At 45.6% G+C, this 26,902-nt stretch overlaps 2 protein-coding genes and 1 pseudogene across 2 annotated transcripts; all 3 read left to right on the top strand.

Moving 5' to 3' along the window:
- The first annotated feature begins 5,036 nt into the window (after positions 1–5,036).
- Positions 5,037–6,765, top strand: LOC123066974 (uncharacterized). The gene is made up of 2 exons (XM_044489944.1): positions 5,037–6,363; positions 6,502–6,765. Exons 1-2 carry the CDS (start codon positions 5,051–5,053, stop codon positions 6,569–6,571), a joined length of 1,383 nt encoding a protein of 460 aa, XP_044345879.1. The 5' UTR covers positions 5,037–5,050; the 3' UTR covers positions 6,572–6,765.
- Positions 6,766–20,097: 13,332 nt separating this feature from the next.
- LOC123068088 (Werner Syndrome-like exonuclease) lies at positions 20,098–20,783 on the top strand (annotated as a pseudogene).
- Positions 20,784–23,549: 2,766 nt separating this feature from the next.
- Positions 23,550–26,598, top strand: LOC123068087 (uncharacterized). The gene is made up of 4 exons (XM_044490582.1): positions 23,550–23,561; positions 25,007–25,285; positions 26,137–26,204; positions 26,298–26,598. The coding sequence occupies exons 1-4, from the start codon at positions 23,550–23,552 to the stop codon at positions 26,353–26,355; spliced, it is 417 nt and encodes a 138-aa protein (XP_044346517.1). The 3' UTR covers positions 26,356–26,598.
- The last annotated feature ends 304 nt before the right edge of the window (positions 26,599–26,902 follow it).

Raw genomic sequence — 26,902 nt, 5'->3', positions numbered from 1 at the left:
TTACAGTAGCATCATCAGGTGGTCTCCAGCCATAACCAGGTAAAATAGCGGCTGCCTTACGCGGAAGCTGCAGTAGAGCAAAGGCCTCCTTGATTGCTCTGATCGTCGATGTTGGGTCCCTCCCCTCTTCGCCGTGTTTGATTCGGTTCCGAGAGTGCCATATTGACTACATGACAGTGGTGATTTTGGCTCGGTCATCATCCGAGAACCTGGTGTCACATGTGATGTCACGAGCCCATGAGTCCGGGTGGAGTCGGGGTAGACGTATACCAAACCAAGCACAAGCCTCGTCCCAGAAACGTTGTGCATGGGAACAATGAATGAGAGCATGCTCCAGATTCTCCCTCATTGCTAAGCAGACTTTGCACCGATTAATTGGTGCAATATGACGATAGTTGAGAGTAGATTCATCCGGAAGAATCCCATGAAGAACTCTCCACCAGAAAACCCTCACTTTCGGTATGACATTCAGTTTCCACAAGGCCTTCCACAGCTGTTGATCGTCTACTGAGGTTCCGGTAGCCGTCCCTTCCTCTAGAGCCAAACGCTCTTTCTGAGTCATTAGAGCACGATACGATGTCTTCACAGTGTAGTTGCCTGATTTCTCGAATGCCCAAGGAAAAGAATCCTCGCCCCCCCCTTGCCCGATGGGAATGTTTAGAATGCCTTCAGCATCTGGGGCGATGAAAATTTCCCTAACCAAATCTTGCCGCCAAGACCAGTTGGTCGTGTCAATAAGCTCGTCCACTGTTTCAATGGTATTGTTTGGCGGTTTGAAGATTGGTTTCATCGATATGGTACCAGCAATCCATTTGTCATTCCAAACTGATATCGTGCTGCCATCTCCCACTCGAGCGATCAGCCCGGCCCCTAGAGCCTCTCTTCCCGCCATGATAGCCTTCCAAGTGGCCGAGGCCAACTTTGGAGCAGAAGCATGCATAAAATCGCTGTCGGGAAAATAGCGAACCTTGAGAACTCTAGCACACAACAATGTAGGGTTTGTCATTAATCTCCAACCCTATTTGCCCAACATGGCAAGATTAAACTGATGCGGGTCACGAAACCCCATCCCTCCCCTGCATTTTGGTGTTGCCAACTCTTTCCAGGACACGCAATGCATAGAGTTTTTATCCAGAGAACTGCTCCAAAAATATTTCACCATAGGAGAAGTTAAACTCTTGCAAACTTTCTTTGTTAGTAAGAAAGTGCTCATTGGATAGGTCGGGATAGCCTGAACCACCGATTTCAACAGGACCTCACGGCCGGCACAAGCTAGTAATTTTTCTGACCATCCTTGAATTTTACCACGAGCTCTCTCACTGATGTGTTCAAATGTGCCACTTGTAATGTGCCCCATAGTAGTTGGGAGACCGAGATACTTTGCATTGAAAGCTTCAACTTGGATATTCAAAGTTGACTTCAGAAGTTGCCTCAAAGAGTCAGGTGTGTTAGTGCTGAAATAGATAGAACTTTTTTCACGATCACACTGACCTGAAGCCTCACCATAAATTGACAGTATGTCATTGAGATGGAGTGCACTTGGGTTGCTTGCATTAATGAAAATCAGACTATCATCAGCAAAGAGTAGATGGGTTACCCAAGGTGATCTGTAGCTCACCCTCAAGCCTCTGTCGACAACTCCCCCATTGTAGTACTTAAGCAATGAGGAAAATCCTTCTGCACAGAGAAGAAATAGGTATGGCGATACTGGATCTCCTTGCCGGAACCCTCTAGAAGGCGTGAAGTAAGGAAGTAGCTCACCATTAACCCGCACGGAGAACCGGACAAAACAGACACATTTCATAATCAGCCTGATAAAAGAAATATTGAAGCCCAACCTTATCAATATTGCTTCAAGGAAATGCCATTCGACACGGTCGTAAGCCTTCATCATATCGAGCTTGACCGCACAAGAATAGTTTTTGCCTTTCTTCCTTCTCTTCATTGTGTGCACACTTTCATATGCAACTAGAACGTTGTCTCTAATGAGTCGTCCAGGCACGAAAGCGCTTTGCTCCTCGCTAATAACGCTATCCATGATGCCTCTCATGCGATTAGTGATAGCCTTGGCTGCTATCTTATACAAAACCGAGCAGAGAGCAATGGGACGGTATTGGGAGATCAATTGGGGGTGGCTGACCTTTGGTATAAGGGTGATGGATGTATCATTCAAGCCAGATGGTAGTTCACCTCCATTTAGGAAATCCATAACTGCCTGGGTCACTGCCGCCCCCAGCAAATCCCAATGTCTTTGGTAGAACCCAACAGTAAAGCCATCCACCACGGGAGCTTTCGACGGAGCCATTTGAAACAGCGCCGATCTAACCTCGTCGGCGGTGTAGGGTTTTGTTAACTCCGCGTTCATGGCCTCTGTTACTTTGACTGGAACGTATGATAACAGATTTTCAGCGTCCGAATAGCCTTGTGACTAATACAAATTTTGATAGAAACTTTGCACTTCAGCCTTGTCCTCGCCTTCGTTCGCGCACACAGATCCGTCAGCCCTCGTCAGACCCTGAATTTTATTCATGCGTTTCCGCTGGGAGGCTTGCGCTTGGAAGTATGACATGTTATGGTCCCCTTCTCGGAGCCAAGGGACGCGAGAGCGCTGCCGGAGCCACACTTCTTCCTGATGGAGTGCCTCTTTCAATTTCTGTACTATCCTCCTCTCTTCGTCCGAAGGGCCCCTGCCCATAGAATGACACCTGATGTGTTCGAGCTTCTTCTGAAGGTTGCGAACGGTCCGTGTCAGGGAGCCAAACTCCTTTGCTCCCCATGGCTCTAAGGTGGCCTGAAGTGTACCCAGCGCGTTGGATATACCCCGCAGCCCTGGGACACGTTGGATACCTCGCCACGTATCAGCCACCAACCGATCATAATCGGCATGCGTTTGCCAGACATTCTCATAACGAAATTGTTTCTTGTTTGTTGTTCTCTCTGACAAGCTATTGCGGAACTCTGTCACAACAAAACAATGATCGGACTCGACAGAAGGGAGATGTCTGACCCTTGTATGTTGGAATATTTGTCTGAACTCCTCATTTGCAAAGGCTCGATCCAGCCTTGCCTTCACGTTTGCCTCTCCGGACTGATTGTTGTCCCATGTGTAAGCTGTGCCTAACCAGCCCAGGTCCTGGAAGGAAACATCATCAACGACTTCCCTGAATGCTCGCATATGACTCTCGGAACGAGCAGTTCTACTGAAGTGCTCACACGCAAACAAGGTCTCGTTAAAATCACCAACACACATCCAAGCTGAGTGTGGTAACTAAAGGTTGCGCAAAAACCGCCAACTGTGGTGACGATTTTCCGCTCGCGGTGCTCCGTAAAAACCTGTGAAGCGCCATACCGAATTGTTTTGATCATTGTTCCGAACAACAACATCAATATGTTTTTGACTGTAGTTTTTCAACTCCACAATAACATCACGAGACCAAAATAGACCAGTACCGCCACTAAGGCCAGCACTGTCCATAGCATAGCATCCTCCAAAACCTAGAGAGTGCTTTAAATCCTCTACTCGTTTCGCTCTGATTTTCGTTTCCATTACAAAGAGTAGAATGGGGCCTTCTTGCTTCACAATGCTGTGAAGCTCCCGAACTGCCTCGGGATTCCCAAGCCCCCGGCAGTTCCAGTTCAAGACACTCATTGAGACAGGCAGGACCGCGCCGCAGTCTCTGCCGAATTTTCTGGGGTTGGTTTCTTTTTCTTCGGTACACGTTCAAACTCGCTGCCCTCACCATGGTTACTAGCCGAGGTTGAGTCCTCCTTTAGGGCGGCAGCCTCGCCGTCCAAAGCACCCGCTCCCCCATTTGTGAGCAACAAAGTTCTGGCCACCGGCCTATAGACTCGAGAAGGAGCATCTTTCCTCTTTGGCGGCTGTTTGTGCTTCATGGGGGAAACCACCTCCTTGCTTGGATCCTTGTTGGTGCTCGAGTTTCTAGTGGTTGACTTGCTACTGGCACCCTGCTTGGGATCACGCGAGGAGTTCTCGCTAGTCGCCTGTCTCCTGTACTCGTCCGGGGCGCGAAGCTTAGGACCAAACGGGAGTTCCCCTTGCTCATCACGGGATCCCGACGTCTGACAATATAATTCTGAATGTCCCAATCTGCCACAGGAGAAACAAAAATACGGCAACTGCTCATACTGGATATCATACATATCAACCTTCTTCCTCCTTGCAGAATAAATGAGAATCCACCTTCTGAGAGGCTTCTCAACATCAATGGTGATCCTTGCCCGCAGAAATCCCTCATCATGATCAAACTTAACAAATTGTGCGTGTTGATCCATCTGCTTTGCTATAGGATTCCACCAAGCTTCATCCCTCAAATTATAGGGCAAATTCATAACCCTAGCCCAAATATGCAACCGATCAAACTTCACCTCGTCTGGCTTTCATGCACTCGTCAAAATCTGCGAGCACCACGACATTCTTGTTGATGTGCCATGGAGACCCGTTCCACACCCGATCCCTATCTCGCTGATTCTCAAACTCCGCAACAAACGTGTTGGTTCCTGCGGAACGAAACTGCAAGCCTCGTGGATTGCCCCACGCCGGCCGAAGGGCGTTGGTGATTGTCTTGATGTGGAGATGATTGCAATGAAGAACTTTGCCAGCCACCAACCACTTTGCCGGACCGCTCTCAACTCGATCATCGATCACCAGAGGAGTCGCTTCTTCTTGAGAGATATCCAATTTGCCCAGAGCTTCCTCCAGTTTCCGTCAGGCGGCGCGGGCGGACTGATCGTCCGCCGCCCCCGCTCCCGCGCTTGCGCTCGGCGTGGCCATCGCCGACCCCGCTCACTCGCTCTCTCTCGCCCCGCCGATAATCTGCAGGCGAGAAGCTTGTTCCACGTCCAAACCCTAGATCGCCTCGGGCGCCGCCAGAGGGGTTTAGGGTTAGGGGGAAAAACTCCTACACGTCGCCACCTCGTTTGTTTTCCTGTTTGAGGTATGTGCCGTCCTTGTTAGTTGCCGTAAAGTATGCGATAGCGATACGGATACGGTCCGTATCGTGAGTTCGTGACGACTTCCAGTTCCAAGCATATGGTATGTTTCGAAACCCAAATCCTACGCAGACTACTACTCGAGGATCGTCCTCAGATCAGATCGTCGAAACGAAAGATACGGCGGCGCGCGGCCATGGTGGCCTCGCTCCCGCACGACCTCGTCCTCGACATCCTGCTCCGCGTGGACGACGCGGCCGCGCTCTTCCGATGCGCCGCGGCCTGCAGGCAGTGGCGCGGCCTCGTCGCCGACCCCGCCATGCTCCGCCGACGGTGGCCGGAGGACGCGCGCCCCTCCCTCGCCGGCTTCTTCATCAAGAACCGGGCCCGTGATCAAGAGGCCAAGGTGCTCGTCCCGACGCCACGGTCGCCGCTGGGCCGCCGTTGCCGCAGCCTCCGCTCCTTCGTGCCAACCGTGCCGGACCGCGCGGTGTCGCTGGCCTCGCGCCGCGGGCTGCTCCTCGTGCGCCTCGTCCCACCCCGCGAGGCGGACCTTGACCAGACGGTCCTCCGTCTGGCCGTGTGCAACCTGCTCCTCGGCACGTGCCACGAACTCCCTCCTCTAATGCGCACCACCTCTGTCGGGTACCGTGACTATGGATGCTACTGTTGTGCCGTTCTATCCGGTGACGACTGTCGCTCCGGCGAACAGCCGCCGGGCAACTCACCCTTCTACAAAGTGGTAATCATCACAGCCGGCCATGAGGTACACTGGACTATGTTTGATATCCACACCTTCTCGACTGTGAAACCGAGCTGGAGTACAACGCGCTCCCATGAAATTATGTGGGGCAATACCCTCGGATCATTCTGTCAAACCGACGCCGTCGTCTGCCACGGCGTTGCGTACTGGCTATTTCGTGATGACAGAGAAGGGTGTTTCCATCTCGTTAAACTGATGATTGGCCAGGACGACTATCTCACATTGACGTGGCTCCCGGTCGAGATGTTGCCTGACCGAGATCACCGCCCGTGCCTTCGCTTGAACAGCGATGACACGCTCTCGGTGCTACAGATGCAAGAGACAGGTTTCCAGCTACAAATATGTAGACAAGAGAGACAAGAGAGTTTCTATGGTAGCTCACAATGGCTCCACCCTCAGACGATCGAGCTGATACACCCATACTGGAAGAAGACGGCCCAAGGAAAAGACACACTTTCCATACTGGGAGAGAAGTGTGGCAAATTGCTTGTCATGGATGGGCGCGGGCGCGTGTACGCCGCCGACCTCGAGACCGGAGCAATGAAGAAGGTGGCGGACGGGCCTCACGCACGCCCTAACAGCCCTCTCGATGCCGTGCTCTTAGAGATGGACTGGCCGGCGTTCTTCGTTTCACGTCTTGGTATAGACAGGTATAGCTACCCATAATTATACATGTGTCTTTTTATTTGTAGGTCGCTTCTACTTATCATGGTTGATTGATATATGGGTCTTGCTTGTGTTTTTCTTATTTTATTGTTGAATCCTTGACTAACACTCTCGTCTCCCAGTGGAGAGGAAGCTGCAAGAAGAAGAAGGCCCAAGGGAAAAGGCGGTAGGAAGACTCGCAGCCATGCCTAGGCAGCAGATAGAGGAATTAATATTAGGTTGTGTGTGTTTTGTTGGTGGCAAGTAGCTATTTCGGTTTTCAAAGTCTTGTATGGCGAGGATGTTTGCATGTGTCCTTATTCTTTACTACACTAGATGACCCGTTGTGCCAATTGGCACAGAGACCAACTTTAGCCTAGAAGTTAAGCGAACTATTTAAACAACTTTTTTCTCAACTGTCTGCAAATGATTATGGTTGTACCTTATTGATAATTGCCTGGTGATGAAAATTTCATAACTTTTTACTGCAAGACATAAGGCATTCTCTTGAGCAGATGAATATACTCTAAGATTTCTTTTGGATGCTTGGTTGTCCTCACCTAGTAACTGCAACAGGAAAACAACAATTGAGAAATTAATTAGATAAACCATTTGAACGATTTTCAGACTGGCATTGAAGTACTTAATGAGGTAAACAAAGGATCTTTCATTTTGATGCACGCCGAGGTATGCACATATGAACTCTTGAAACATTGAGGAAATGAAATAAGAGAAAAATGATTGGTTACATCTTTTAGCACACCATCAGTCTATCATTATAAAATTTTCAACCATGAAGACAAAACAAAGTAGTTGGCAAACTTAAGACCCACACATAATTCTTCAAATTTTACTTTCCCTAATTTTTTGTATTGTCCTCGTGCTATAATTTTGTAGACCGAATAAAGTCAAAGATGACATTTCTCCAAGAGAGGGAGGATGATTTGGATACAAGTTTGTACTCCGTGGAAATGTTAGTTGGAAAGAGTTGTTGGGTCGAACAAAACATCATGTTGACATCTATCTATTATATACTTAAAACAAAAGATAAATAAGCTATCACGTTTATCCACATATGCTAATATTTTTTGCACCGTTTGATCTGAGTAATAATGGCTGAGATTAAAAGTATTTACATAACATGCTAACATGTATTTACCAACTTATATGGACTAGCATGTTGTCACGTCTGTGCCTATGCATGTATGGTACATGTAAAAAAACACAATCTGAAACACGTACTGGAGCGAATCAACCTGTGGTTGAGTTGGTTAGGTGGACAGTGGTATCCTTAATCCACCAGGGTTCAAATCCTGGTGCTCGCATTATTCCTGGATTTATTTCAGGATTTTCGGCGATGCGCTTTCAGTGGGAGGAGACGTTCCCGTCGACGACGAGGCACCTACGGTGTGCGTGTGTGCGTTCATAGGGATGAGTGTATGCGTGTGTATATGAGCGCTTATGTCTGTACTGATGCTAAAAAAAAAGAAACACGTACTGGAAAGAGAATCACCCGTTGAGAAAAGGAATCAAACACACGGATTGTGCTTTTCTTATAAAAAAAACTCTGGACTCTGCCTTTAAAAGGGAAAAGGCCGACGTATTTTTTTTTTCCAAAAGCCTCTGAACGTAAGGAGATTGAGGTTGAAACGACCTATGGTCATACAGCTGTTGTGCATTGCCAGGACCGGTCAACTACTTGGATTTTTGAAAAAAAAAACATTGTTTTTTATTGAGGGGAAAAATGCATTAATTAGTCCACGTACTAACGGGAGATAGTATCCGAGAGCAAATGTAATAGGATTTTGGGTCGAACTGAGTTGGAATTCGCATACAAGAACAACGCTATGCATATCTCTACCTAATTATATATATCTCTATCTCTATTCTCTACTTTTTTTTAATATTAAAGGAAGAATTGTTTCTCTATTTTTTTTTGGTTTACGGTGGGACCCAGATTAGCTTTCGCTCGTCGGACCGGTCTAATGTCAGATTCAAATGAAGGATGTGGACCTGAGGATGAGGTATTAGTCATATTTGTTATGTTATGGGCATAAGGGTGAGGCCTTTAGGCATGTTCAATGGGTAAGGGCGTCTGGGGGATTTTTCCCCGTCGCAACGCACGGGCATGTTTGCTAGTATTATATTAAAAGAAGGATTGTTTCTCCACTTTTTTCGTCCAAAAAAAGCTTCGTACGTTTTTTTCTTTTTTGATGTGGGGGGAAATAGCTTCGTATGTGCACTAGTAGAAAAGAGCGCTTTGGTCCAGGCCGGGTTAGCCCATTAGTCCCAGTCCAGTCCAGAACCGGGACTAATGGGGGCATTAGTCCCGGTTCGTGAGCCCAGGGGCCGACCGGGCCACGTGGGCCATTTGTCCCGGTTCGTCTGGACCTTTTAGTCCCGGTTGGTGCCACGAACCGGGACTAATGCCTCAAACCCCATTAGTACCGGTTCGTGGCTCGAACCGGGACTAAAGGACCCTTTAGTCCCGGTTCGAGCCACGAACTGGTACTAATGGGGTTTGAGGCATTAGTCCCGGTTCGTGGCACGAACCGATACTAAAGATCCCATGTGATATGTGGTCTAGTTGTTGGGAAAATTTACAAATATGAATTTCGACTTTATTTGCAAAATCTCTCTAGAATTTAGTAAAATGGGCATAACTTTTGCATACGAACTCGGATTAAAAAGTTTTTTATATGGAAAATCATCTACTCGACAAGTTACATCCAAATTTAACTGGGGAAACCCCGTTAAACATTTTCAAAATCCTCAAAAACCTAACAGAAAAAAAGTTATGGGGCTTTTAAGATCTGGAGGCAAAAAAATTCATCAAATCAGGTCAAACTACTTATTCAAGAAGTATTAGTGTTACTAAATAATTATTCAAGAATATTAGTGTTACTAAATAATTATTTCAGTTTTTTTGAATTTTGGTCATATCTGGTCAAACTTGTTGGGGAACGTAGCAGAAATTCAAAATTTTCCTACGAGTCACCAAAATCTATCTATGGAGAGACTAGCAACGAGGAGAAGGAGAGTGCATCTACATACCCTTGTAGATTGCTAAGCGGAAGCGTTCAAGAGAACGGGGTTGAATGAGTCGTACTCGTCGTCATCCAAATCACCGGAGATCCTAGTGCCGAACGGACGACACCTCCGCGTTCAACACACGTATAGCCCAATGACGTCTCCTCCTTCTTGATCCAGCAAGGGGAGAGGAGAAGTTGAGGGAGAGCTCCGGCAGCACGACGGTGTGGTGGTGGAGCTTGCAGTTCTCCGGCAGGGCTTCGCCAAGCACTACTACGGAGGAGGAGGTGTTGGGGAGGGAGAGGGCTGCGCCAGGGGCAAGGGTGAAGCTCCCATGCACCTCCCCACTATAGATAGGGGTGGAGAGGGCTGGTTTCTTGCCCTCCAAGTCCATTGGGGCATTGGCAAAGGTGGGAGGAAAGAAATCCCATCATTTCCTTCCCCACCGATTGTTATCCCCTTTTTTTAGGGATCTTGATCTTATCCCTTCGGGATATGATCTTATTCCTTCTAAGGGGGAATCTTGGTGCGCCTTGACCAAGGGTGTGGGGCCTTGCCCCCACTACCCACGTTCATGTGGGCCCCCCATGCTGGTGGGCCCCATTCCAAAACCTTCTAGAACCTTCCCGGTACAATACCGAAAAATCCCGAACATTTTCCGGTGGCCAAAATAGGACTTCCCATATATAAATCTTTACCTCCGGACCATTCCGGAACTCCTCGTGATGTCCGGGATCTCATCCGGGACTCCGAACAACATTCGATAACTGCACATCAATTCCCATAACAACTCTAGCGTCACCGAACCTTAAGTGTGTAGACCCTACGGGTTCGGGAATCATGCAGACATGACCGAGACAGCTCTCTAGCCAATAACCAACAACGGGATATGAATACCCATGTTGGCTCCCACATGTTCCACGATGATCTCATCGGATGAACCACGATGTCAAGGATTCAAGCAATCCCGTATACAATTCCCTTTGTCTAGCGGTATTGTACTTGCCCGAGATTCGATCGTCGGTATCCCGATACCATGTTCAATCTCGTTACCGGCAAGTCTCTTTACTCGTTCCATAACAAATCATCCCATGATCAACCCCTTGGTCACATTGTGCACATTATGATGATGTCCTACCGAGTGGGCCTAGAGATACCTCTCCGTCAACCCGAGTGACAAATCCCAGTCTCGATTCGTGCCAACCCAACAGACACTTTCGGAGATACCTGTAGTGCACCTTTATAGCCACCCAGTTACGTTCTGACGTTTGGTACACCCAAAGCATTCCTACGGTATCCGGGAGTTGCACAATCTCATGGTCTAAGGAAAAGATACTTGACATTTAGAAAAGCTTTAGCATATGAACTACACGAACTTGTGCTAGGCTTAGGATTGGGTCTTGTCCATCACATCATTCTCCTAATGATGTGATCCCGTTATCAACGAATGTCCATGGTCAGGAAACCGTAACCATCTATTGATCAATGAGCTAGTCAATTAGAGGCTTTAGGGATATGGTGTTGTCTATGTACCCACACATGTATCTGAGTTTCCTATCAATACAATTATAACATGGATAATAAACGATTATCATGAACAAGGAAATATAATAATAATAACCAATTTATTATTGCCTCTAGGGCATATTTCCAACAGTCTCCCACTTGCACTAGAGTCAATAATCTAGTTCACATCGCCATGTGATTAACACTGACAGGTCACATCACCATGTGACCAACATCCAAAGAGTTTACTAGTGTCACTAAACTAGTTCACATCACCATGTGATGAAGACTCAATGAGTTCTGGGGTTTGATCATATTTTGCTTGTGAGAGAGGTTTTAGTCAACGGGTCTGCAACATTCAGATCCGTATGTATTTCGCAATTCTCTATGTCATATTGTAAATGCTGCTTCCACGCTCCACTTGGAGCTATTCCAAATGGTTGCTCCACTATACATATCCGGTTTGCTACTCAGAGCCATTCGGATAGGTGTTAAAGCTTGCATCGACGTAACCATTTACGCCGAACTCTTTATCACCTCCATAATCGAGAAACATGTCCTTATTTACTCCAAGGACAATTTTGACCGCTGTCCAATGATCCATTCCTGGATCATTCTTGTACCCCTTGACTGACTCATGGCAAGGCACACTTCCGGTGCGGTACACAGCATAGCATACTATAGAGCCTACGTCTGAAGCATAGGGGACGACCTTCGTCCTTTCTCTCTCTTCTGCCGTGGTCGAGCTTTAACTCTTAACTTCATACCTTACAACTCAGGCAAGAACTCCTTCTTTGACTGATCCATCTTGAACACCTTCAAGATCATGTCAAGGTATGTGCTCATTTGAAAGTACCATTTAGCGTTTTTGATCTATCCTCATAGATCTTGATGCTTAATGTTCAAGCAGCTTAATCCAGGTTTTCTATTGAAAAACAACTTTCAAACAACCCTATATGCTTTCCAGAAATTCTACATCATTTCCGATCAACAATATGTCAACAACATATACTCATCAGAAATGCTATAGTGCTCCCACTCACTTCTTTGGAAATACAAGTTTCTCATAAACTTTGTATTAAACCCAAAATCTTTGATCATCTCATCAAAGTGTATATTCCAACTCCGAGATGCTTACTCCAGTCCTTAGAAGGATTGCTGGAGCTCTGCATGCTTGTTAGCATCTTTCAGGATTGACAAAACCTTCTGGTTGTATCACATACAACCTTTCCTTAAGAAAACTGTCAAGGAAACAATGTTTTGACATCCTATCTGCAAGATTTCATAAATAATGCAGTAACTGCTAATCCAATTCCAACAGACTCTTAGCATCGCTACGAGTGAGAAAGCCTCACCGTAGTCAACTCCTTGAACTCATCGGAAAACATCTTTAACGATAAGTCGAGCTTTCTTAATGGTGATACTTACCATCATTGTCTGTCTTCCTTTTAAAGTCCATCTTTACCCAATGGCCTTACAACCATCAAGTATTTCTTCCAAAGTCATGGATCCTCTCTCAGATTTTATGGCCTCGAGCCATTCGTCGGAATCCGGGCCCACCATCGCTTTTCCATAGCTTGTAGGTTCATTGTTGTCTAGCAACATGACCTCCAAGACAGGATTATGTACCACTCTGAAGCAGTACGCATCCTTGTCGACCTACGAGGTTTGGTAGTGACTTGATCCGAAGTTTCATGATCACTATCATAAGCTTCTACTTCAATTGGTGTAGGTGCCACAGGAACAACTTCCTGTGCCCTGCTACACACTAGTTGAAGTGATGGTTCAACAACCTCATCAAGTCTCCACCATCCTCCCACTTAATTCTTTCGAGAGAAACTTTTCCTTGAGAAAGGACCCGATTCAAGAAACAACCCCTATTGCTTTCGGATCTGAATTAGGAGGTATACCCAACTCTTTTGGGTGTCCTATGAATATGCATTTTATCCGCTTTGGGTTCGAGCTTATCAACCTGAAACTTTTTCACATAAGCATCGCAGCCCCAAACTTTTAAGAAACGACAACTTAGGTTTCTCCAAACCATAGTTCAAATGGTGTCATCTCAACGGAATTACGTGGTGCCCTATTTTAAAGTGAATGCGGTTGTCTCTAATGCCTAACCCATGAACGATGGTGGTAATTCGATAAGAGACATCATGGTACGCACCATATCCAATAGGGTGCAACTATGATGTTCGGACACACCATCACACTATGGTGTTCCAGGCGGTATTAATTGTGAAACAATTTCCACAATGTCTTTAATTGCGTGCCAAAGCTCGTAACTCAGATACTCATCTCTATGATCATATCATAGACATTTTATCCTCTTGTCACAATGATCTTCAACTTCACTCTGAAATTACCTGAACCATTCAATAATTTAGACTTGTGTTTCATCAAGTAAATATACTCAACATCTGCTCGAATCATCTGTGAAGTAAGAACATAACGATATTCACTGCATGCCTCAGCACTCATTGGACTGCACACATCAAAATGTGTTACTTCCAACAAGTTGCTATCTTGTTCCATCTTACTGAAAACGAGGCTTTTCAGTCATCTTGCCCATGTGGTATGATTTGCATATCTCAAGTGATTCAAAATCAAGTGAGTCCAAACGATCCATTTGCATGGAGTTTCTTCATGCGTATACACCAATAGACATGGTTCGCATGTTTCAAACTTTTCAAAAACGAGTGAGTCCAAAGATCCATCAACATGGAGTTTCTTCATGCGTTTTATAGCAATATGACTTACATGGCAGTGCCACAAGTAAGTGGTACTATCATTACTATCTTATATCTTTTGGCATGAAAATGTGTATCACTACGATCGAGATTTAATAAACCATTCCTTTAGGTGCAAGACCATTGAAGGTATTATTCAAATAAATAGAGTAACCATTATTCTCCTTAAATGAATAACCGTATTGCGATAGACATAATCCAATCATGTCTATGCTCAACGCAAACACCAAATGACAATTATTCAGGTTTAATACTAATCTTGATGGTAGAGGGAGCGTGCGATGTTTGATCACATCAAACTTGGAAACACTTCCAACACATATCGTCAGCTCACCTTCAGCTAGTCTCCGTTTATTCCGTAGCTCTTTTATTTCGAGTTACTAACAGTTAGCAACCGAACCGGTATCTTAATACCCTGGTGCTACTAGGAGTACTAGTAAAGTACACATTAACATAATGTATATCCAATATACTTCTATCGACCTTGCCAGCCTTCTCATCTACCAAGTATCTAGGGTAATTCCGCTCTAGTGACTATTCCCCTTATCACAGAAGCACTTAGTTTCGGGTTTGGGTTCAACCTTGGGTTTCTTCACTAGAGCAGTAGCTGATTTGCCGTTTCATGAAGTATCCCTTCTTGCCCTTGCCCTTCTTGAAACTAGTGATTTCACCAACCATCAACAATTGATGCTCCTTCTTGATTTCTACTTTCGCGGTGTCAAACATCGCGAATACCTCAAGGATCATCATATCTATCCCTGATATGTTATAGTTCATCACGAAGCTCTAGCAGCTTGGTGGCAATGACTTTGGAGAAACATCACTATCTCATCTGGAAGATCAACTCCCACTCGATTCAAGTGATTGTTGCACTCAGACAATCTGAGCACAAGCTCAAAGATTGAGCTTTTCTCCCTTAGTTTGCAGGCTAAGAAAATCGTCGGAGGTCTTATACCTCTTGACGTGGGCACGAGCCGAAATCCCAATTTCAGCCCTCGAAACATCTCATATGTTCCGCGACGTTTCGAAAAACATCTTTGGTGCCTCAACTCTAAACCGTTTAACTGAACTATCACGTAGTTATCAAAACATATATGTCTGATGTTCGCAACATCCACAAACGATGTTTGGGGTTCAGCACACTGAGCGGTGCATTAAGGACATAAGCTTTCTACTGTCCGCATAATCGCTACTGTCAACTTTCAACTATATTTTCTCTAGGAACATATCTAAACAGTGGAACTAAAGCGCGAGCTTACGACATAATTTGCAAAGATCTTTTGACTATGTTCAGGATAATTAAGTTCATCTTATGAACTCCCACTCAGATAGACATCCCTCTAGTCATCTAAGTGATTACATGATCCGAGTCAACTAGGCCGTGTCCGATCATCACGTGAGACGGACTAGTCATCATCGGTGAACATCTTCATGTTGATCGTATCTACTATACGACTCATGCTCGACCTTTCGGTCTCTTGTGTTCCGAGGCCATGTCTGTACATGCTAGGCTCGTCAAGTCAACCTAAGTGTTTCGCGTGTGTAAATCTGGCTTACACCCGTTGTATGTGAACGTAAGAATCTATCACACCCGATCATCACGTGGTGCTTCGAAACGACGAACTTTCGCAATGGTGCACAGTTAGGGGGAACACTTTCTTGAAATTTTAATGAGGGATCATCTTATTTACTACCGTCGTTCTAAGCAAATAAGATGCATAAACATGATAAACATCACATGCAATCAAATAGTGACATGATATGGCCAATATTACTTTGCTCCTTTTGATCTCCATCTTCGGGCCTCCATGATCATCATCGTCACCGGCAATGACACCATGATCTCCATCATCATGATCTCCATCATCATGATCTCCATCATCGTGTCTTCATGAAGTTGTCTCGCCAACTATTACTTCTACTACTATGGCTACCGGTTAGCAATAAAGTAAACTAATTACATGGCGTTGTTTAATGACACGCAGGTCATATAATAAATTAAGACAACTCCTATGGCTCCTGCCGGTTGTCATACTCATCGACATGCCAGTCGTGATTCCTATTACAAGAACATGATCAATCTCATACATCACATATCATTCATCACATTCTTCTTGGCCATATCACATCACATAGCATACCCTACAAAAACAAGTTAGACGTCCTCTAATTGTTGTTTGCATGTTTTACGTGGCTGCTATGGGTTTCTAGCAAGAACGTTTCTTACCTATGCAAAACCACAACGTGATATGCCAATTGCTATTTACCCTTCATAAGGACCCTTTTCATCGAATCCGTTACGACTAAAGTGGGAGAGACTGGCACCCGCTAGCCACCTTATGCACCAAGTGCATGTCAGTCGGTGGAACCTGTCTCACGTAAGAGTACGTGTAAGGTCGGTCCGGGCCGCTTCATCCCACAATACCGTCGAAACAAGATTGGACTAGTAACGGTAAGCATATTGAACAAAATCAACGCCCACAACTACTTTGTGTTCTACTCATGCAAAGAATCTACGCAATAGACCTAGCTCTGATACCACTGTTGGGGAACGTAGCAGAAATTCAAAATTTTCCTACGAGTCATCAAGATCTATTTATGGAGAGACTAGCAACGAGGAGAAGGAGAGTGCATCTACATACCCTTGTAGATCGCTAAGCGGAAGTGTTCAAGAGAACGGGGTTGAAGGAGTCCTACTCGTCGTGATCCAAATCACCGGAGATCCTAGCGCCAAACGGACGGCACCTTCGCGTTCAACACACGTACAGCCGGTGACGTCTCCTCCTTCTTGATCCAGCAAGGGGAGAGGAGAAGTTGAGGGAGAGCTCCGGCAGCACAACAGCGTGGTGGTGGAGCTTGCAGTTCTCCGGCAGGGCTTCGCCAAGCACTACTACGGAGGAGGAGGTGTTGGGAAGGGAGAGGGCTGCGCCAGGGGCAAGGGTGAAGCTCCCATGCGCCTTCCCACTATAGATAGGGGTGGAAGGGGCTGATTTCTTGCCCTCCAAGTCCATTGGGGCGTTGGCAAAGGTGGGAGGAAAGAAATCCCATCATTTCCTTCCCCACCGATTGTTATCCCCCTTTTTAGGGATCTTGATCTTATCCCTTCGGGATATGATCTTATTCCTTCTAAGGGGGAATCTTGGTGCGCCTTGACCAAGGGTGTGGGGCCTTGCCCCCACTACCCACGTTCATGTGGGTCCCCCCATGCTGGTGGACCCCACTTCGGAACCTTCTAGAACCTTCCCGGTACAATACCGAAAAATCCCGAACATTTTTCGGTGGCCAAAATAGGACTTCCCATATATAAATCTTTACCTCCGGACCATTCCGGAACTCCTCGTGACGTCCGGGATCTCATCTGGGACTCCGAACAACATTCGGTAACTGCACACCAATTCCCATAACAACTCTAGCGTCACCGAACCTTAAGTGTGTAGACCCTACGGGTTCGGGAATCATGCAGACATGACCGAGACAGCTCTCTGGCCAATAACCAACAGCGGGATCTGGATACCCATGTTGGCTCCCACATGTTCCACGATGATCTCATCGGATGAACCACGATGTCAAGGATTCAAGCAATCCCGTATACAATTCCCTTTGTCTAGCGGTATTGTACTTGCCCGAGATTCGATCGTCGGTATCCCGATACCTTGTTCAATCTCGTTACCGGCAAGTCTCTTTACTCGTTCCATAACACATCATCCCATGATCAACCCCTTGGTCACATTGTGCACATTATGATGATGTCCTACCGAGTGGGCCCAGAGATACCTATCCGTCAACCGGAGTGACAAATCCCAGTCTCGATTCGTGCCAACCCAACAGACACTTTCGGAGATACCTATAGTGCACCTTTATAGCCACCCAGTTACGTTGTGACGTTTGGTACACCCAAAGCATTCCTACGGTATCCGGGAGTTGCACAATCTCATGGTCTAAGGAAAAGATACTTGACATTTAGAAAAGCTTTAGCATATGAACTACATGATCTTGTGCTAGGCTTAGGATTGGGTCTTGTCCATCACATCATTCTCCTAATGATGTGATCCCGTTATCAACGACATCCAATGTCCATGGTCAGGAAACCGTAACCATCTATTGATCAACGAGCTAGTCAATTAGAGGCTTACTAGGGACATGGTGTTGTCTATGTACCCACACATGTATCTGAGTTTTCTATCAATACAATTATAGCATGGATAATAAACGATTATCATGAACAAGGAAATATAATAATAATAACCAATTTATTATTGCCTCTAGGGCATATTTCCAACAAAACTATGGTCAAATTATGGTCAAACTGTCAAACAATGGTCAAACTAATTATTCAAGAAATATTACTGTTACTAAATATTAGTGTTATTTTTTAGAACAATAGTTTCAAACTCAAACAGTGAAATGTGTGACTTCATGCTCAAGCTAACTGAGGTTAATAGGATTGACATCTTACTATTGTCAGGAAAACAACAAGTGCAGACTTGGAAATGAGGGAGAATAGAACCCGGAAGTTAGGCGTGCTCAGGCTGGAGTAGTGAGAGGATGGGTGACCGTCCGGGAAGAAGTTAGATGATGAGGGGTGATTAGAGGTTAAATTAAGCAGTGATGAGGGGTGATTAGAGATGAGAGGTTAAAATAATTCAGAAATTTGAAAATCAAAAAAAATCCAAAAAAACTTTATTTTTTTAAAAAAAATCATAAAAATTCCTTTAGTACCGGTTGGTGTTACCAACCGGGACTAAAGGTGGACCTCCAGGCAGCGGCCACGTGGATAGCCTTTAGTCCCGGTTCGTGTAAGAACCGGGACTAAAGGGGGAGTCTTTAGTAACGACCCTTTAGTCCCGGTTCTATAAACCGGGACTAAAAGCCCTTTTTCTACTAGTGGTGGTTTGCTCCCCTCAGTCTGTTCGTGCCACTCGCCTAGGTCAAGTCAGCTTTTGGCCCATAGCGAAAAAACCTTATGGCCCGTCAAAAGCCAGAGCACGGGGCGTGATCTTAAAGGGCCGGCCCATTTAGTGGCACCATGCGAGGAGAAAATCAATCAAAAAAATGTGCACCTCAATGGATTCAAACTCGCAATACCTCGAAGGAGACACAGTGTCCCTTACAACTTGAGCTGCTGCCTGTGAGCCATTAATATGCAGCGCGAACATTTATGAACTATCGGCAGCGGCAATTTTTTTAAAATAAAAGAAATCAACCATTTGTTGTAAAAATGTAAACATTTTTATTACAAAATGCGAATAATGTTTAAAATAATGAAGAAGTTTTTAAATTAAAAAATAATTTAAAACGAGAACTATTTTTTTGAAAAGTGATGAAAATTGAAAACCATGATATTTTTAAAAGATGAATCATTTTCGAGAAAGTTAATAAAATTGTAAAAATGAAGAATTTTCTAAAACGTGTATTGTTTTTAAAAAAGTGAAGAACATTTTGAAAACATGAACAAAAAATTGTGATCAAATTTTGATTCCTGAACAATTTTTCTTCAACTATGAACAATTTTTAGAAAAGTGAATTTATTGTATGGTGAACAAAATTTCTGAGAAATTGTGAACGAAGTTTGATTCGCGAACAATTTTTTCTAACTACAATATTTTTTTAGAGAAGTATTTACTGTATGGTGAATATGTTTTTTGAACGGTGAATATTTGTTTACACAGCGAACATTTTTCAATTTATGAGCAACATTTTTATGCATAGTGGACAATTTTGTAATGTAGGGTGAACATTTGCCGAACATTACTGAAACGTGTTTTTTTTAAACGTGAACACGTTTTTAAAATGTTTTTTTTTGGAATTTTCGACAATTTTTTAATGTTTAACGAATTATGAAAAATGTGAACAACTTTTGAAAATTTTGGATTTATGAGAAAAACAAAAAGAAATAGGAAAAAATGAAAAGAAAAGGAAGAAATAAGAAAGAACATAAAAAGAAAAAAGGAATTGAAAAAGATGAAGAAAACCAGAAAACCGAGTAATGGAAAAAAACTAGAGAAAACCTGTCCAAGGAACCTTCTAGAAGGTTCCAAAACCGGTGGCTCTTTGAAGTGGGTCGGCCCGTGGCATTGTCGCTTACTCCGCTTTAGCGATGCCCCAGCTCCTTGACATACGCGGGCATCAAATAGGATCCCGTCAAACGGATCTCTTCGTTTGTACCTCGGTAATCAATTGAGCCCGCGAAAAGATTCTCAAAAATATAAAAAACAAACTGGGCCAGCAAACTCCTTTGCACAAAATATAAGTTGCATATAGGATTTAAACATTACAAAATTCCTCTACTTAGAGAAAGGGATTTCTCTCAAAAAAAACCTTAGAGAAAGGGGTAAGGTACATGTCCAGCAAAGAAATCGATCTTCGATTTATGTTTCCTCCGACTCGCCCGGTTTGTTTAAGGAGTCCAATGGAGGGATCGATCTATTCCTAGCTGCTTACATATTTCCAAAAATGGCGCGCCAGCCGCCGCACAATGACGAAAGGCCGTACCACTTCGCCACTCAAGGCATCGACACCAAAGCAACCGTCACAATCCAACCATCCATCGTAAAGGCGTGGATATCACGCGTGTGGACCAACTTCCTCCGGGACGCCGAGAGGAAGCTCGTCGGCCTAGACACCGAGTTCACCAACGCCGCCTTCGGGAAGAGGCAGAAGGACCTACCAAAGGAGCAGAGGCAGCGCGCTGCCGTGCTCCAGCTCTGCATCACCAACGAGTGCCTGGTGTACCACATCGTGCACGCGAGGCACGTGCCGGCAATGCTGAGGAGGTTTCTGGCCGACAAGGACATCGTCTTCTGCGGAGCCTGGATCAAGCAGGACCGGGAGATGCTGGGCTACTACGGCTGAACATCGCGTGTTCCATGGACCTGCAGGAGCGCGTCGAGATTCTGAAGAACATCTGCACCAAGCCTACACCATCGTTGATTGATTTGGCAAACTACTTGCTGGGAACGAAGCTCAGCAAAGACGGGGAGTGCGAGAAGTTGAGGAGGTCGGGATGGGGTGTGTTCCCGTTGACCCTTGAGCGGATCAGATATGCGGCGGTTGATGCTCATCTGAGCTTCGAGGTCGCTAGGAGCCACTTTCGGTCTGGTTGCTATGATCTCCCTGGCGACCGCCTCAATTTAGCGTGATTACATGAAGTAGCAGACTTCGATTTATTTTAGTATGTAATGTGTCTTCTGTTATAATCATCATGTGTGTTTTGTTTCCCCTATGATTCTAACATTCAGTGTTAGTATGTGTTTTAGTTGTTCGGCCAACTCTTGGTGTGATACCTTTGTGAATTTACTAGTTAACCGCGCGAGCGTTGCTACTGTGCAAAACCACAACTACAAATGCACTGATACAAAATTTATTGTCTAATAAATGTTTTTGTTGTGTGGACAACCTTTGTGGCTTCCTAATGTCTCGTGACAAAATCTAGTGCATTCCACTCACTTCGTACAACTCTAACAGCCATTGCACATAATTTCGATGTTGTTCATCACCACTACACGCTCCTCCTCAACCCTTGATTTGGCTTTGTCACTCTTTCCATTCCGTGTTGCTCTGTTGTCACATGGGCGGCTGCCTTGTTTAGCTCCAGTGAATATTAGATGTGGCTTCATTGTCATCTGTGATTGATGGTGGTGCTTTTATTGAGCAATTGTGCTTTTCGATGGAAATTGCAGAAAAACATGATAATTACTGAGTTTTTTTTTTGCCAAAAAACTTCAGCTATACTTATCTTCAATCATGACAGTTGAATGAACACCAGAAATAATAAAAAGTGCATCCAGTTTCGTAGACCACCTAGCGATGACTACAAGCATTAAAGCGAGCCGAGCGCCGCCGTCATTGCTCCTCCCTCGCCGAAGCCGGGGAAAACTTGTTGTAGTAGACATTTGGAGATTCGTCGTGCTAAAGCCCCATAGGATCCAACCTGAATACACATGAACGTAGACGAACTACAATCATATCCGAGAAAATCCACCAAAAACAGATCCTCCGGAGGCACCCTCCACCTGCCCATTGATGATGCTAGACACAACATCGAAACAAGGGCTAGGCGGGGAGAATTTTATTCCATCTTCAAGGAGCCGCTGCCACCTCGTCTTCCCGAGCAGGACACAAACCCTAACAAAACACTGAAAACAGAGCCCTCCCGCCGGCAAGGGCCAAGATCCACCGCGTCTCCATGGTCCTATGGCCACCGGAGACGAGGCAGACCGTTGGCGGCGCCGGTGGGAGGCAGGGGAACCCTAGACTTGAATGAGTGAGTTAATTAACCAAAGAACAGGTGTTGGACATCGGATAGGTTGGCACGAAGAGGGTTGCCGCACCAGGATAGGTGCCCCATGTGTGATGAACAAGAGGAGTCGATCGACCACCTCCTACTCCTGGACGAGGTATCCTGGCCGAGGCATCAACCTGGGTGAGCAACAAGTAGTTCGCATACTGTGGAGTTGGCATGACCTCCATTGTAAAACTTATTTTGGGGCTCTTAACCCCCCCCCCCCCCCCTCCTACTCTCTTCTATAATATATGATACGCACACTCGTTCGTATTCGAAAAGAAAGCAGCCCAAAAAACATGGTTTACTCAGAAATAAAAGAAAGTCACCAAAATTACCTTCAAACAAACAATACACACATTTTAACTGGCAATAATGTGAATTCTTTCATGCCGTTGCACGTGCAAGATATGAAAAAAAATCCACAGTCAGCATTCTTACGCAACAGTATCCCTGGACATAAATACTTCTTGACATCACAATTTTCACATTTAATGATGCAATATAGCTGATAGTGGCCTCAAAGAACAAAAATACTCTTCATTGTAAAGGCCAGCTCGATCAATCTCCTTGATTACATGTCGAAGCTGCCGTGGCCTTGCTGAGCATGAGTATGAGTATGATGTATGGCTAACATTGGCATGTGTGGCATGTCCTCTCACCAAAGGGGCTGGCCGAGGGGTCAACGGGGCTAATGGTGGTAAAAGTGGACCTTGATCCTTACTCGTGGCAACGACACAGTACACGTGACGGCAGGTTTATTTGAGCAAGGGATCAGCTTCTTTCTTGTGTTACAATTAATATGTTTGCACTCTAGTCCATATTGTGTGCATCTATGGCGGCACGAGATCGAATTCTCCTGCCTCTGATTCCTCTGTGGCCACCACGCAACTCGCGACAGCCACCTGGAAACTTCCCACACCGCTGAAGACCCTGTGTGCCACCACCGCTGAGAAGGGCCTCCATGACCCTTGCCATTGCGGCGCCACGGCCTAACGGCGTTGTCCTGCACTGGCACCCCCACCCCCACGTGAGGAGGCGAGATGCCCCGCCACTTGGTGGGCTTCGCCCTCTAGCTGCGGCGAGGGAGGATGGACGGGAATGGGAAGCTACTTGCAGCGGCGGCCGCTAGGGTTCCCTGTCACCCACGGGAAGGAGGACAAGGGAAGGGAGTAGTAGATGATGCATGTAGATATATAGCTAACTAGGTAGGTTGATGCATGCATGCATGTACTCCCTCTGTTTCTAAATATTTGTCTTTCTAGACATTTCAAATGAACTACCATATTCGGATGTATGTAGACATATTTTAGAATGTAGATTCACTCATTTTGCTTCGTATGTAGTCATTTGTTGAAATCTTTAGAAAAACAAATATTTAGGAACGGAGGGAATAGTTAGGAGGGTGTAGATGACACATGCAGATATATAACGTGGAAGGAGTGAACTTTGTACGTACCTGACGTAGTCACGTGTGTAGCTAAGTCACGCCACTGTTCTGCTGACTGGAATACCATTGTTCTTCTAAATCATCTAAGAAATCACAGGTTTGTTTGTGTTAACCTATTTTTTTTAAAAAAATGCATCGGGTTAACTTGGAGACCTCGTTTGCTTGCGGGTGCCGATGGCGGTGGAGGTGATTTCCTCCCGCGTGACGACGGACTCTGCCGCTCCTTGTTCTCGGTTGCTTCCTCTCAATCCATCGGTCCCGCTTCGATCCCCATGGAGAGATGGCGGAGGTGGCTCCAAGACCGTGTTGGCGCATGTTGAACGGGCGACGAGTTTGGTGGAGCGTGATGGATCGGTCGGGGCAGGCCTGGACCCAGGGGGCTGTGCGAGCAGTGCGACCGCACCGGGCCCCCAAATCCCAAGGACCCTCAATTTTGGGCCAACGTTGTATATTTTTTATCAGGCTATTTCATTTCTTTGCTCTGTTTTGGGCCTGCGGCATGGTCTGACCGCCCAAGCGCTTCCTCTCAATCGATGGATCGTACGCCCCGAGCCTCTCCCCAACCCCCTCTCGGTCAGCCTTCTGCCCAACTATTCTTTCCAGCCTTCCTGAATTCGCCTAACAAATTCGAGCAGAAACGAGCCCCAGCAAGGTCCAACATAGCCAGGAAAAGCACAAGGCAGCCGCTGCTAGCCGGCGGTCAAGCGTTCGGGCTTAGGCCAGATTGATTTGGAGATTTATTTGATGAATCACCGACCAGTCCATGTCCATCAGGTGGCCACAAGACCAAGAAGTATTATTTAGGACATTTTTCATGTTCAATAATTTAATGATTAATGGGTATACTGTATATGTGCATCAGTTCTTAAGTAATAAGTTACTTAATAAACCGTTCTATGTTTATTGCTTCATCGATGTATTCTTTATAGAAGATAGTTGGTGTATTTGATACCATAATGTTGTACAAAATACCGCATATTTAAAGGTAATGGCTTAAACGAGAGTGTTCTTTAGTTGTATATAAATATTTTAGTTACAAGAATTTTTAAAATTTTAGGACTTCATTTTGCATTTCCCACCGGGGCCCGAATTTCTGGAGACGGCCCTGGGTCGGGGTCGTGGATGTGTGGTGGATAGAAGAAATCCATGTTGGCTTGGCCGGCACCGACGCAACGACGCCCGTGGGCGTCGTCGTTCCTTCCTAAAGGGCGTCGGGGATCCCCCTCGCGTACCAGGATAAACCCTAGGACCTGTCCGGGCAGCATCGTCACATTCCTTCTTAAGGTGTTGCTTGGTATGCGTGGGTCCGCTGCGCTACGAGTGTGGTTGATGTCTTTGGAGGGCCCATCGGTTGCGGATCATCGTTGTTTTTGATGATCCGACTCTGTTGTCATTCATTTCTTTTGTGTTTTCTCTTTCGCTTCTTTTGGGCGTGACTCAGCCTGGACGGCCGGGCTTTCCGGCCCGCTCGTGGCCCGTTTAGGACCGGCCCGTACGGTCCAGGCCCGATAGAAAAGTGTGCCGGTCGGAGCCCAGAAAAGCAGACCAAAAAAAGTTCGGTCCGGTCCGGTTTCTAACCGGGCCGACCGAGCGGACCGATGGCGCAAGGCCCAGCCCATCTAATGTAACAGATCGATCGAGGCCCTGCCGAGCACCCCTTCCCCTCGTTCCATCCCCTCCCTCGCGCGATTCCCCCCCTCCTCACAAATAGAGGCGCCTCCTCCTCTGCTCTATCCCTAACCCTAACCCAAGGCGATGGTGCCGTTGCCCGCGGCTCTCCCTTCACCGACGGCGCCATCTCTTCCGAGTCCGAGCTGGAGGAGCACATCTACGTCGGGGAGGCAGCAAGGCCAGCACGCCGTCGGTCCGTCCTTACCTGGTTCCTCACCAAGCGCCACGAAGAGGAAAAGGTATGTGTCCCTAACCTGTAACCCTCGGCCCTCGCCAAACTGAGATGATTCAGAGAAACTTAGATAGGAGATCTGGAGATGTAGTGTTTGGTCCGGAGATAATGGTGATTGGTGAAGGAGAAGGGGAATGAGAGGGGAATTATGTGTTGCTGGTGTTCATTTGCACTCAAAGGGGATCACTAGCGGCATTCTCGAACCTGCGGATGCTGGTGTGACCACTCAAAGGGTGATTATGTCTGCTTCCAGCACATTATCCTCTCCATCCCAGATTAGGAGAAGGTTGCTGAGGTTTGCTTTGATAAAGGAATGACTGCTCCTGCACCCAGTTCGAGCTAATTAAAGGGACGTGTCAAAAATAGTCACCCTCTCGAACTCTAGCAAAAAAAAATGCAAGCACGACACAGTGACGAGATATATTTTTCAGCTAAATTCTTAGACACCAGCAGCCGCAGGTTCGAGAATGCCGCTAGTGATCCCCTGGTGCTGCTGTTTTTTTTAGATAATGGTCAGGATTCAGGAGATAATTATGTTCATTTGCACTACTAGTAGATGATTTTCTATGCTACAAAAGCCTGTTCCTGTTCATTTTTGTATGATGCAACCTGATTTTGTGCGTATTTTGTTCATACTCGTTCCCTGTGATGGCGAGTAGATGAGTTCTGTACAGATCGTAACGATGTCTACATGATCCTGTCCACAGCTTATTTGTGATCTGTTACTGTTAGTACAGTAAAGGCTGCATGTTGTCCACTTCTCGAATGGTTTAGTTGTTGGTGACATGTGTACCATGGTCTGAGTTATTTGCTGTTTTTTGTAACCTGATAATCTGAGTTATGTGCTGTTTTTTGTAGATAATGGTGAAGGAGAAGGGGAATGAGAAGGGAAAGGGTGCTGGTAAGGATAATGCGAAAGGGTGCTGGTATGTTTGCCATCTTTTCCTTACCTTTTCTTTATTTCTTTTTTGGTCTTGTTGTATGTGATGTGAGCATTTGTCTAACTTCCACACTTGTAGCCGAGGGATGAGAATGAAGAGGATGATGTTGAGAACATCAAGTTACCCACTGTGGTGAAGGAGATCAACGATTGATAACTATTCTTCCTACATGTTTCACTTGTCATACAATACCAAATATTATTTATGTGAATGTTGCTTATCTTACTTGTAGACATTCATCATGTGGATGTTGATCTTGCTATTTTGGAGATGAATGTCAAAATGATCTTTCTCATGTGAAGGCTACTTTTGCATTTCTGTTATGTTGAAACCTTTCAAGTCATGAACTATGAATTGTCACTGCTAGCTTGGAGATGAACCTCTCATTTGTGTTATGTTCAACTTGTCAATTGCCATGGACTTGGAATTGTTAGAGCAAGTTTGTAATCGTGTCATTCAATGATGATAAGACCTTATGTTTGTGGATGTGATATTGTGCTTAACCTGATTTGTGCCATCTTTCGTGTCAAAATCAGTTTGTGGATGTCCAAAAAACAAAGGAAATGCTGTCCAAATTTAGTTATTCTTGCTGTCCAAATTTAGTCATGTGCTTGCTGTCCAATTAGTTGTTTGTGGATGTGATATTCCTGCTGTTTCGGTCCAAAATTATGTGAAGAAACTTA

This window comes from Triticum aestivum, chromosome 3B (assembly GCF_018294505.1).
Source record: "Triticum aestivum cultivar Chinese Spring chromosome 3B, IWGSC CS RefSeq v2.1, whole genome shotgun sequence".
Lineage (NCBI taxonomy): Eukaryota > Viridiplantae > Streptophyta > Magnoliopsida > Poales > Poaceae > Triticum > Triticum aestivum.
This window is presented reverse-complemented; position numbering and strand designations above follow the sequence as displayed.